Genomic DNA, 12,046 nt, shown 5'->3' on the forward strand with positions numbered 1-12,046 from the left:
GACAGACCATAGTTTTTGTCACAATAAAGGGTTGTGTAAGACTGCAGTTCAGTTGTTGTTGTTGTTGTTGTTGTTGTTGTTGATGTTGTTTTGTTAATGCCTTCTCAATAGGCTTGAATGCAAAAAAGGTCCTAAAAGTACAATAGTTATAAATACAATTGACTTGAGCAATGTCTCTTCATCAAGGTCCCTGTGCTTTGGTGTTTTGTGTTCTTCCTCGGCCTTGTGCGCATGGTAAACCAAACCATGGCTTAATTTGTGACTGTGCTTCCCCCACAGCCCCCCCCCCCGGTGCTACGTGCAGCACAAATAGTTTCCCCTGTCTTGTGAACCTAGATCATAGTTAACTTGTTTGTTGCAAACCAACTGTGAGTAGTAAGCAGAAAAATAAGCCAAGAACAAACATTAGCTTGTCTTTCTAGTTTTCCACGTGTAGTTTGTTTGAATCAGATAAAGCAAACCACGATCTGGGGCCATGCAACAAGACAAGCTAGACTATGGTTGGTTTGTGACGCATGTGTCACCCACAGGGGCTGGCAGGAGGAACATTCACAATTCAAAGCAAGCTACAGTGGTACCTCGACTTACGAAGGTGATCCGTTCCGCGGCGCTCTTCATAAGTCGAAACCTTCGGATGTCGAAGTATTCATTTTGCGCATGCGCGAAGCGCGGCTTTGCGCATGTGCAGGCCGCCCACACCGCTTCTACGCATGCACAGACCACACGCGCGCGGCGAAAATACTTCCGGGTTTGCCGACTTCGTAAGTTGAAACCTTCGGAAGTCGAGGCATTCAGAAGTCGAGATACCACTGTATGTAGTTGTGGTTGATTGCTATAAACCAGGCTTCCCCAAACTAAGGCCGGCAGGCCGGATGCGGCCCACGAGGCTCTTTTATGTGGCCCCCGGCAACCCCCGCCGCCCGCTGCCGCCACCCACTCTTAACGGCGCGGCAAGGCACGGCTACCCACTTCCAGGTCACCGGAGTGTCAGAAATAGCTTGTGCGCATGCACAAGCGTCATTTCTGGCGCACGTCCGGGCCGGAGGAGGCCCATGCACATGCGCACAAGCTATTTCCGGTGTTCCAGCAACCTGGAAGTGCGCCGAATATCGTGTGTGGTCACGCGTATGGGCGCGTGCTCCAGCCCGCAGCACGATCGGCGCTGGTGGCACAGGCCCTCGGCGAGGTAAGTTTGGGGACCCCTGCATAAACAGTGTAACTACAGGAGTGTTACAGGTACTCATTGTATATCAACTGTCCCTTATCACCACTGTCAAAACTATCCCTTCTATGTCATTGCCCAAGTATTTTAAATCATTTTTTTCTTGATGGAATATGGCCCTGCTGTGCTAAGGCTGTACAGTATGTTGGTTGGTGTCCTCTAGTTTGGTGATGTTTTGTTTTGTTTTGTTTAAGAAGCTGGTGTTTTATGTTTTGTGTATTGATTTGTTACCTTTCGATGGCCGCTTTTAACCATTTTTGTTTCTTAATTTGATTGTGAGTCTCCGAGAGACTGTCCTGTGTTGGGCAAATAAGATGAATATATTTTCTTCTAAATCCTCTCTTCCTGTAGCACTCAAATAGAACAGTAGTTTTATCTGTCCTCCTAAAAATCATGAATGCCAACAAGGATACATCCATGTGCCCATCTTTCTAATTTATACACTTCAGTAGGGTTTTTGTGTGTGTGTGTCCTCTTTTTCTTTTAGAGTGCCTTTTGTGTCATTTCATTTTATCACAGATCTCTCCTAGTCCATCCATTCTCTGTTTCACTTTTGCTCTCTTTCAATGTTTGAGTAACGCTTATATTCTTCAGAAAACAGAAGTAACTACTTTCAGGTGCTGGTATGTGTGTGCTCTTAAAATGGGAAATTCCTTTAGATTTAATCCTAAGAGATAAAAGCGGAATACCAAGTGTTTGGAAAGCCTTATTGAAAACTTGCTTAGAAACCTGAGGAATTGCCTGCGTTCACTCACTAAATGTATGAACCTAACAGTTCTTCGGAGCTCTGCAGGATTCAGATTACACATTCCGTCACTGTGGAAAACAAACTTTGACCTGAGCATGTGCAAAAGATTTGACAAAAACGGAAGTGTGGAGAGAAAAAAAAGGAAGTAGGGAACCTTTCTCTGGACAAGTACTCGGTTTCTTTATTTTTTAAAGTTACACGGGGTTAAGTTCCCCTCCAATATAAATTGGAATGGTTCATTCTTAACCAATCAGGAATCTGTTTGAGGAACGTAAATCATTGATGGAAATGAAGTCGTTTTCTTTTCTACTGGCTGCTTACGTTATCATAAACTGCAAATTCTGAATTAAAAAAGAGCCATGGACTTATCAAGGTAAGGATTACACCATAGAATTGGGATAAATACTTCAAAATACAAACGTTTGCCACAGTCCTGTTTGCAAAATTATGACTTGCTATGGTGAAGTCTTTCTTTTATTCTTCAAGGGTAGGCAACCGCACTTTCTATGCTTATTTGGAGTTTGGACTTGTTTATGGCACTGCTTGTAAGGGAAAGGTTTTCTTTGTGTTTTTCAAATGTAAGGAACGTAGCAGTTTTGCCTTGTAGACAAGTCGGGTAAGAAATTATTAAATTTAATGAGCCATGTCTTAATATTCAAAAGTTAGTCCGTCTTTGCACACTGATGGTAAGAGTTACCGTTCCAAATCTTGTATTTGAGCCTTGTACTTGCTTTTCTCTCTGTTTTCCCCTTCTGCTCAACTGCCTGTGACATCCTGTGCCTTACCCTAATTTTTAGTTACAGATAATCCGCATGTGTTGCCTGTTCAGGTAAATTGCTGTTTTAACTGAGTGCAAGGTTGCTTTGAACATAAACAGTGGCAGAAAAAAAAACTACTGTTACAGCTGATTCATAAGCTTACGATAATCTTAAATGCTAAAAAGCTAAGGAAGTAGAAATGGAGCAGAAAGCTTGCTGTAAGCCCCCTTTCCCACCTCCAGGACATTAATTCTATATTCCCTGGATTCATGTTAAGCCATAAAGTGGTCTAGTTCTATCATGGGTGGCTAATTCCCTCGGCAATTTATGAGAATTTGTCGTTCTCTTTGTTAACTGGCAATTTTCATTAAGCCAACAACTGCAAATGTAGAAGCATTTTGGGTATTTGCTTTTCAGCATAACAAGTGTTTAAAGTATTTCTATAAAGTTGATGAGCAAACAGCTATTCCTTTAAGGCAGCCTTTGCGAACTTGGCGCTCTCCAGATGTTTTTGGACTACAACTCCCATTAGCTCTAGCTAGCATGACTGGCCGGGGGTGATGGGAATTGTAGTCCAAAACATCTGGAGAGCGCCAGCTTGGCAAAGGCTGCCTTAAAGGAAAAATGCAGGCTATGTTTAGTAATCTCAGCTCATTTGCCCAATATATTTAGAAAGGAGGTTGTGAATGGAGCAGGGGAATTGGGTGCATTGGGGAAAAGGTTACAATACTAACTTGGGCATCTCAGCAGAGCAAACCGCAAATGAGAAAATAGTTTGGAATTTGATTCTGCCATTGATAAATCAAATGTCCCAAAGTAGAACCATAAGACATCCAAGTGAACAACAAAATTTTAAGCAATATATAACTGCTGATAGGGCTTCTGACGAGAAGAGGAGTGGAAAGTGAACTTTCCCCCAGTTATTGGCAGATGATAATGATGACGATAGCATCGGTTCAGTCCAATCAACGGGACTTACTCATTTGTTAAATGAGGCTTAGTCACTACTTAGTATGTTCATGGTTTCAGCCTCACTTATAAGTTGTGCTTAATACTTAGCTACAACTAGAATGGAATTACCAGCAAACACATTTCCCCTAAATGTGTGTATGCTATTACTGCAAATATAGGGATGAGGAGACATGGTCAGATCCGGAGCAGGGGACATACTTGACCTTTGCAATACCTGTTGATTCTTCCTGGCAAATGCCCCCTTTCCATTTTTGGAGTCTGGCTGTGACACACCCACACCCACCCACACCTGTGTGTTCCATTTCTCCCTTTAATAATTATACCTTTTGACTCATGAGCGTCATTAAATACTCTCTTACCGGGGGGGAGGGGGAGGGGAGACCATTTCAAAGAACAAGGTTCTGATTCCAGTGCTAAAATATTTTAACTTGGTTCGGTTGTTACTTTGCTTAGTCTCAAAGGGTAATGAAGGAGGTCATGCAAACAAGCGTGCTTAAGTTTAGTTCATGGCAGAGCTGTCAATTTCAAATGCAAAATCTGGCCTGTTCTTTTCAATTCGTCCAGAAGATTCAAAGCGTTTTGTGTTTACCGCAGATTGTTGGAGACCGACAGCAAATCGCTGCGCTCCGTCGATGGGTCAAGAAGAAACAGCGGATCCTCACTTGTTTCTAGTTCATCAGCTTCTAGCAACCTCAGCCACCTTGAGGAAGATTCCTGGATCCTTTGGGGAAGAATTGTGAATGATTGGGAAGATGTGCGCAAAAAGAAAGAGAAGCAAATTAAGGTTTGTTGATTGGCAGTGATCAACATCATCAGTCATTGGCAGCGTCTGCATTTAGAAAGATCACTCTCTAAAATCTGGCGGTTCAGACTGTAATGCCTGGCATCGTAGACTGTGATAGACAGTAAAATGTAATTGTGTTCAATTACGTGTTCAATATTATGCCTTTTTGCCTTTTTCTTTTTCGCCTTTCTGCTATCACATCCTTCTTAAAAAAAAATGAGAACATGTGCGCATGAATATGAAGATTTTGGTAAACTGCACGCTTTGAGATTATTGCAAGCAGAGCAGTTAATAAATAAACGCTCATCAATTTATTTATTTTTTACGCTCTAGGAACTTGTTCGAAAAGGGATACCCCATCATTTCCGAGCAATAGTTTGGCAGCTTTTATGCACAGCTCAAAATATGGCAATTAAGGATCAATATTCGGAACTCTTGAAAATGACTTCACCTTCTGAAAAGCTTATAAGAAGGGACATTGCTAGGACATACCCCGAGCACGACTTTTTTAAAGAGAAAGACAGCCTTGGGCAGGAGGTTTTATTTAATGTAATGAAGGTAAGTCAGCAGTTCTTATCTCTTAACGGAAAAGTAATTGTTTTAAGCAAATATTTGCTTTAAAACGGCCATTTTATTTATATTTATATTATATTTATATCCCTTGGTATAACCTAGCATAAGACTCACCCCTTTTTCACTTGTGTACATACATACATACGAATTTATATTTATGAGTGTTCATCAGCTGTATGTGTATTCCAAATTAGAAGGCAAAATGGGGTATTTGACAAAGTCAGATCCCATCATTAACAAGGTGTCTCACGGCAGATGAGGGACTCCCCAGACTGCTACTGGGTATCTCTGTGGTTTGTCTCTATGGAAAAATGTGCCACCCTAAGCAATGAAAACAAGTTGACTGGTAAAAGTCCCAGGTCTTTGAAGGGAGAAAGGGAGATCTTTTTGATGGATAAGACTAGCTTTCAGTCACAGCGAATTATTTTCCTATGGTGTACCAATCATAGTGATTTAGAGGAGGGCTTTTGGTGCAGGGCACTGTTAAAAGTTTATTGTTTTAAAACAAAGGAAACGCCCATAACTTGTTGGTTCTCAAGCAGTGTAGTGTATAAGCCAGGATATTGTAGATCTCGACTGTCCCATTTTCTTTATTTTTCATCTTTCAAAGACATTAACTGCTGCCAGATTGGGTCCTGCATATCGTATGGCTCATGTGAGTAATATTTCCATGAGAGAAATATCGGAATGTAGCACGTGGACTGACCCTTGGGGAATTACTTGGGCTCATCAGTGGCAATTAGACTTTCTGACAGCGAAGGGAAGAATTGCCCTGTTGTTGCAAGTTCTAGACATTAAGCCAGCCAAGAGAATGAGCTCATGTTGAACTGTCAATTGACTTTTTCATACGAACGCACTCGAAACATTTCCTGCTGATTGCTGTTTCCTTTTGCTTGGAAGTGTGGTGCAGCTCGTTATTTGTGCATTGCGCAGCACATCAGAGTACACGTGATCAACGTGATCAACACACGTTCCTTTTCTAATGCCATGGAATATAAAACATGCAAATATACAGCTGGGAGGGTGGGGATAACCAGGAGGCTGGCCCTCATATCTCTCAAATCAGAAACCTTAGAACAGGCACCCCCAAACTGCGGCCCTCCAGATGTTTTTGGCCTACAACTCCCATGATCCCTAGCTAAGAGGACCAGTGGTCAGGGGTGATGGGAATGGTAGTCCAAAACATCTGGAGGGCCGAAGTTTGGGGGTGCCTGCCTTAGAAAGAAAGATCTCAGCTCTGTTTTGTACATGTATTTAACAGCTATAGTGGGAGTTCTTGTACAGGATAGAGGGAAGCCTTCACGATTCCATGGATAATTTGAAGATCCAGCCTACTACCCAACTTTCAACCAGTAGCACACATGCAAATGTTGACCGCCTACCAGTTAGGACTGCTGGTTTTTCACCTGGCAACTTGTGGGTAGCAGAGGGGTAAAATTGCAAACATTTCTTGCCTCTACACTCCTTCTCACAACCTGCACACAGCCCCTTCTGTGCTTGTGTCCTCATACCAGCCCTACTAGTACAAAGGTTGAGAAAAGAGCCCATTAGGCAAATTTCCAGGTACTGTGCATCTGTTGCTCACCATTCCCCCCCCCAATCCTTGTATCTTGACCTGTTGCTGCCTCCTGTCTTCCTTCCTGAAGCCCTCTGCTTCCTTCACTCCCCCACATTTCTATGAGTGGTCATTTGACCTTTGGGTACTGTACTTTCCCTCTGACATTCAGATCTGCTTCCATTATAGCACCCCCAAGAAATTGTTGTTTGCCTCTTCCTCTTGCCATGCGTTTGTGGCATCCTAGCCTCTCAGCCTGTAGCCAGGATCCTCTCAGGCTAGCATGCATACAGCCTCTGGGTTTCAGTAGAATGTAAACTTAATCCGATATTAGCAGAGCCTCTATGCACTTCGTGTTTTGTGTGTTAAATAATAAGAAGTATAATATTGACGGTGAGCTCCCGTTGCTCGGTCCCAGCTCCTGCCAACCTAGCAGTTCGAAAGCACGTCAAAGTGCAAGTAGATAAATAGGTACTGCTACAGCGGGAAGGTAAACAGCGTTTCCGTGTGCTGCTCTGGAAGCTGTACGCCGGCTCCCTTGGCCAATAACGCGAGATGATCGTCGCAACCCCAGAGTCGGTCACGACTGGACCTAATGGTCAGGGGTCCCTTTACCTTTACCTATTGACAGTGAGGACAGTGATGTGCCCAGGAAACCTGGAGTTTGCAACCTGTATGAATTAAAGGGTGCCAAAATGACTTCTCCTCTTTCCCTGAATTGGTTCTGGAGGGTCTCTCAACCCTTTGAAGCAGATTTTAAGAGGCACGTGGTTGGCTGCAGAGGGAGGAGATGAAGGGGAATTTCCTTTGCATGCCTGGACAGCCATTCTTCTTGTGCATGAACACTATTGCCTACAACCCTGTGCACATTGATCAAATTCGAACCATTTCTTTTGGTTACTTCTGCATTTACTGCTCAAGACAGGGGTGCAGGGGCAGAAATGGAAAACCTTATCCAGCGACTTCTCTGAGTTTTGAAATGTTAGCGGGCAGTCCCCACACACTTCTGCAACAATAAGAGCTAAAAAACATGCTTAAAAGGTAATAGGTAGCTGGCACCTTCAAGAAGCAGAATTTTGTGACCGCCACCATATTCTGTGCTCCTTTGGATATTGGAAGTGGTTTGCCTCGTAGTGTAAACCAGTGTGGTGTAATATTTAGAATGCTGCACTAGGACCTGGGAGAGCAGGGTTCGAATCCCTCACTCAGCCATGAAGCTCACTGGGTGACCTTGGAGTGAGTCACCAACTCCCAGTCTAACCTACCTCACAGGGTTGTTGTGAGCTCCTTGGAAGAAAAGGTGGTATATAAATGTGATGGGTTTTGGAAGCAGATGTGCTGTGATTTCTGCTGCTTGGGGTCTTATCAGTGTTTTTAAAAAACATTTTCTAGGCTTATTCATTAGTGGACCGCGAGGTTGGCTACTGCCAAGGAAGTGCTTTTATTGTTGGATTGCTTCTTATGCAGGTAAGTAAACCACACTGCTTCGTGAAACTATATATTACTTTGAAATTTTGCTTTGTCCAAAGCAGTACGGGATGATGATAAAGGGTAACACAGGATCTATAAACTGGGGCTCTTCTTGTGGGGTATCTTAACTAGTCTTTACTACAGACTTTGAACGCACATTGTTTTATGTAACAGTTGAGTAAATTCTAAGCCCGGGCTTAATGTGAGTCAGATTGGAGCCTTGCTTCTTGTTGCTCTTCTGGCAGCTAGCCCCTAGAATGTAAATGTGTATTTGTTCCCTGCTTGTTAAAAGAGAAATATTTGGCCACAGGTAGCTTTCCCCCTGGCCCCAGACACAATGACGTTCATTCTGCAGAGATGTTATAGAATATAGTAATAGAAAACCTGTTCTACGGGATTAAAAATTCCTGGGGAAGCTTGAGATTCCCCAGCATGGCTTACATAACCCACTAACTCTCCTGGCTCTTAATATTATTATTTAATATTTTTTAAAAAAAACCCTACTGCAGTGTTTAATATTGGCCAGATGTTGCAAGTGTTTGAAGGCAATGACAACATTAAGACAAACAAATATCAGTTTAATAAGCCAAGTTACGCCTGAGCTCTAGTCATCCTTGTGGAAATGCTTCTTCGCTCCTTTCACACAAGGCACAAAACAAGCCAGGAAGCTAACTATCGCTTGCCTTTACATCTGAACTCATGATTTCCACATCCTAGCTTGTTTGGAAGCCAACTTCAAGCCCTCCTGGCATCCTATTCTGCCTGTTTGGAGGCCATTGGTCATAGTGTTCTGGTTTAAATGCAGTAATGAACTATGGTTAGCTGTAGCTTCCTGACTTGTTCCCTCCCGTGGAGAAGCAAGTGAAGCAGCTGTGAGCAGGAGCCGAAATCTTGTGCATGCTTATTAACCTGAAAATGGATAATCATTTGGCCAGTGCTTCCAAACCTGGGTATGAACTTATAATGTAGGGGGTATCTAGGGTTGCCAGACTGTTTAATTTCCAAGCAAAGGGTCTGCTGGTTTCTCTTTAAGGTTTCCAGACTCAAAAGAGAGCAGGGCAATTAAAGGCACAGAAGTCCTGTCCTCTATTGAGTCTGGCAACCCTAGGAGTATCTGCAATGCTTTTTCCATGTAACCACAGCTGCCGCAATGACACTACCAAGCCACGAGGGCTTGAGAAAGAGCAGCTCTCTTTTCGCTTGTTCAGATACTGCAGTAAAAAAAAAAAGCTACAGATGAAAATTGGTTGTGAAGGGTTAGGAAGCATCATTATTCTCCCCATCCCAGATGTATCCCTGTATGATTCCTGTAGCCACGAGGTATTGGAAGCTTATTGGGCTTTTTCAGGGTGACTATGACAATATGATAAAGAGTAATGAGCTCCTGACTCGGTTCTCCTTCAAAACAGATGCCCGAGGAGGAAGCGTTTTGCGTGTTTGTTAAATTAATGCAAGATTATAGACTTCGAGAACTCTTCAAGCCAAGTATGGCTGAGCTCGGCCTTTGTATGTATCAGTTCGAATTCATGATACAGGTATATATATATATATACACATGAGATCTTTTACCGGTTGCATGTTTCGTAGTTCATTTCTTTTTGTTTTCAAAGTTGCAGATATTTCCCACTTTCTCAGCAGTGGATTAGGAGAACTGGGTGGAAGAGAGGTGGGAGGCCATAAATTAAAAGCACTTCCAAAAGGAAATGGTGTGCAGAGAAATGGCCAGAGTTCAGGAAGTGGAGAGTAGCGCTTCAGTCTATAAACCCTGCTGAACTAAGAAAGATGAACACCTTTGTCTCCAGTATATTGTTCATGCTCCCTTGTTATCCCTATTTTAATACTCTCAGTAAGAGAAAACATGAGTGCTTCATAACCATTAGATGGGTATTGATGCTTTCACACAGTGGAATGCAGAGCGTTTCAGTCTGAGGTAAATTGCATGAGAACAGTCTAATCAGTGTGTGGCCTTCGGACAATATAAATCGTATTCTTGAAAGAGGGAGACCACCATTTCAAAGTGTAGTCCTTTAAATAGATAGATGCTTATTGTATGATTTATGAAAGTCTTAACCAAAAAAAACCCCCAACAACTGTAAATTTTCTTTCAGGAGCAACTGCCAGAGCTGTTTGTGCATTTTCAGGCTCAGAGTTTTCATACTTCTATGTACGCCTCGTCATGGTTCTTAACTATTTTTCTTACATCTTTCCCATTACCAATTGCAACAAGAATATTTGATATCTTTATGTCTGAGGTAAGCTAGTGTCTAATGCCGGTTTTCACAATCAAAACACTGTATCTCCCAAGGAAACTCTTTCTGATGTAGACTGTGGTTGTTAGTTGGGTTCAGGGGTGCCAACTTGAATAAAATATTACAGGGGTCCAGGTAAGCCCCCCCCCACCCCGCAAAATTGATCACATGATGCAACACATGTACACCATTTGAATGACAATGCCCATCAATTGGGGGGGGCGGTCCCCTTAAATATTTTATGGGGGTGTGTGGAAGGGACCTCAGTCCCTAGCAGTTGGCTCCTATGCTTGGGTTAAAGTTGACATTCTACAGGTGAAACTCGGAAAATTAGAATATCTTTGAAAAGTGCATTTATTTCAGTAATGCAACTTATTATTTTTTATTTTTCTTTTAATTTTTGCAAATGCTTTCTTTTGGAAATTTCACAGTAATAAAAACAAATAGTTACAATAATACAAAAATAAACATCGCTATTACATTTCATTAATTACATTCCATTTATAATTGACCCGCCTAACGACAAATAATTACAACTACAACAAATAAAGGATTGGCATATCTTGCTTTGCATGTCATGCATCTATCTCATATATTGGTTTCACCTTTTAAGTTGCATTACTGAAATAAATGCACTTTTTGACGATATTCTAATTTTCCGAGTTTCACCTGTATGTCAGTCTAAGCAGAGCCTCATTTGTTTTATGTGCGGCGCTGAAATCTGTCAATATTAATTTTGTCAGTATTCAGCTAAATGGGGAAATATATCTACAGTATATTAGATATCAGAAATGCTTACCTGAAATAAAACATATACCTTATTCCTAGGGTTTGGAGATAGTGTTTCGGGTCGGCTTAGCACTACTCCAAATGAATCAAGCAGAATTGATGCAGCTCGACATGGAAGGGATGTTACAAGTAAGCTAAATGTGACGTCGACATATCAAATAGATGGAATGTTTGCATATAATGTTGGTATTAATCACTGTGACGGTGTGCTTTGTTTTTAGCACTTTCAGAAGGTCGTTCCGCGTCAGTTTGATGGTGGTCCAGATAAATTAATCCAAGCAGCTTACCAGGTCAAATACAATGCAAAAAAGATGAAAAAGTAGGTAGTACGTTTTGCATAAAATAGCATTTGTGCTCTAAAACAGTTCCTGGGTTTTGAATTGCTTTAAAACCTTTAAAATATTAACATGCTTCTGTTTAAGAGTCTCGGCAGTTTCTTTGCCAATGATACTAACTAGACTGTGTATCACACCCGGGGGTGGGGGTGGGGATACACCAGCCACCTTGGCCTATTAGAGATACGCAAAAGCCTTGTTAGCAAAGTAACTTTATCCAGAATAAACTGAAAGTCACAAAATGGCAAACTAGTTATTGAGCTTCAGAAACCCTTCAGGCAAAACAGACAAGCGCGCCACTAAAAAAAGAGGTTGATGGAGATTTGTGTATCAAAGCTACTGTTTAAGACTAGGGCAAAAAAATAAAAATAAAATCTGTTTTTGGATAGCATCTATTCCTGTTGTTGTATTCATGGAAACCTTTGAGCCAAGTGCAATCTTCTGTTTTTGCCTGTGCCCTGCTTTCCCTCTCAGCTCTTTTATTCATATAAGCCTCCACTGGATCAAAGAATCTCGAGGGAACTAAAGGGGTCTTAACTTCCTTTCTTTTAAGAAAAACAATCTTAGCAGATCTACTGCTAAGTTTTTGTT

The 12,046-nt window shown here is 41.9% G+C and overlaps 1 protein-coding gene across 4 annotated transcripts in view; it reads left to right on the top strand.

Annotated features, from left to right (window-relative positions):
- EVI5 (ecotropic viral integration site 5) overlaps nt 1-12,046 on the top strand; it is a 71,059-nt gene that overhangs the window by 18,367 nt on the left and 40,646 nt on the right. For 2 of the 4 annotated variants that reach the window (XM_060276732.1, XM_060276734.1), the window contains exons 3-9: nt 4,295-4,484; nt 4,818-5,042; nt 8,005-8,079; nt 9,492-9,617; nt 10,191-10,334; nt 11,160-11,249; nt 11,342-11,439. In XM_060276732.1, the coding sequence (XP_060132715.1) occupies nt 4,295-4,484; nt 4,818-5,042; nt 8,005-8,079; nt 9,492-9,617; nt 10,191-10,334; nt 11,160-11,249; nt 11,342-11,439 (948 nt within the window). Of the gene's footprint in view, nt 1-1,549; nt 2,344-4,294; nt 4,485-4,817; nt 5,043-8,004; nt 8,080-9,491; nt 9,618-10,190; nt 10,335-11,159; nt 11,250-11,341; nt 11,440-12,046 lie in introns of those variants that run through there. The other 2 variants (XM_060276733.1, XM_035123801.2) reach the window with 2 other exon arrangements.

Source organism: Zootoca vivipara, chromosome 7 (genome assembly GCF_963506605.1).
Source record: "Zootoca vivipara chromosome 7, rZooViv1.1, whole genome shotgun sequence".
Taxonomy (NCBI): domain Eukaryota; kingdom Metazoa; phylum Chordata; class Lepidosauria; order Squamata; family Lacertidae; genus Zootoca; species Zootoca vivipara.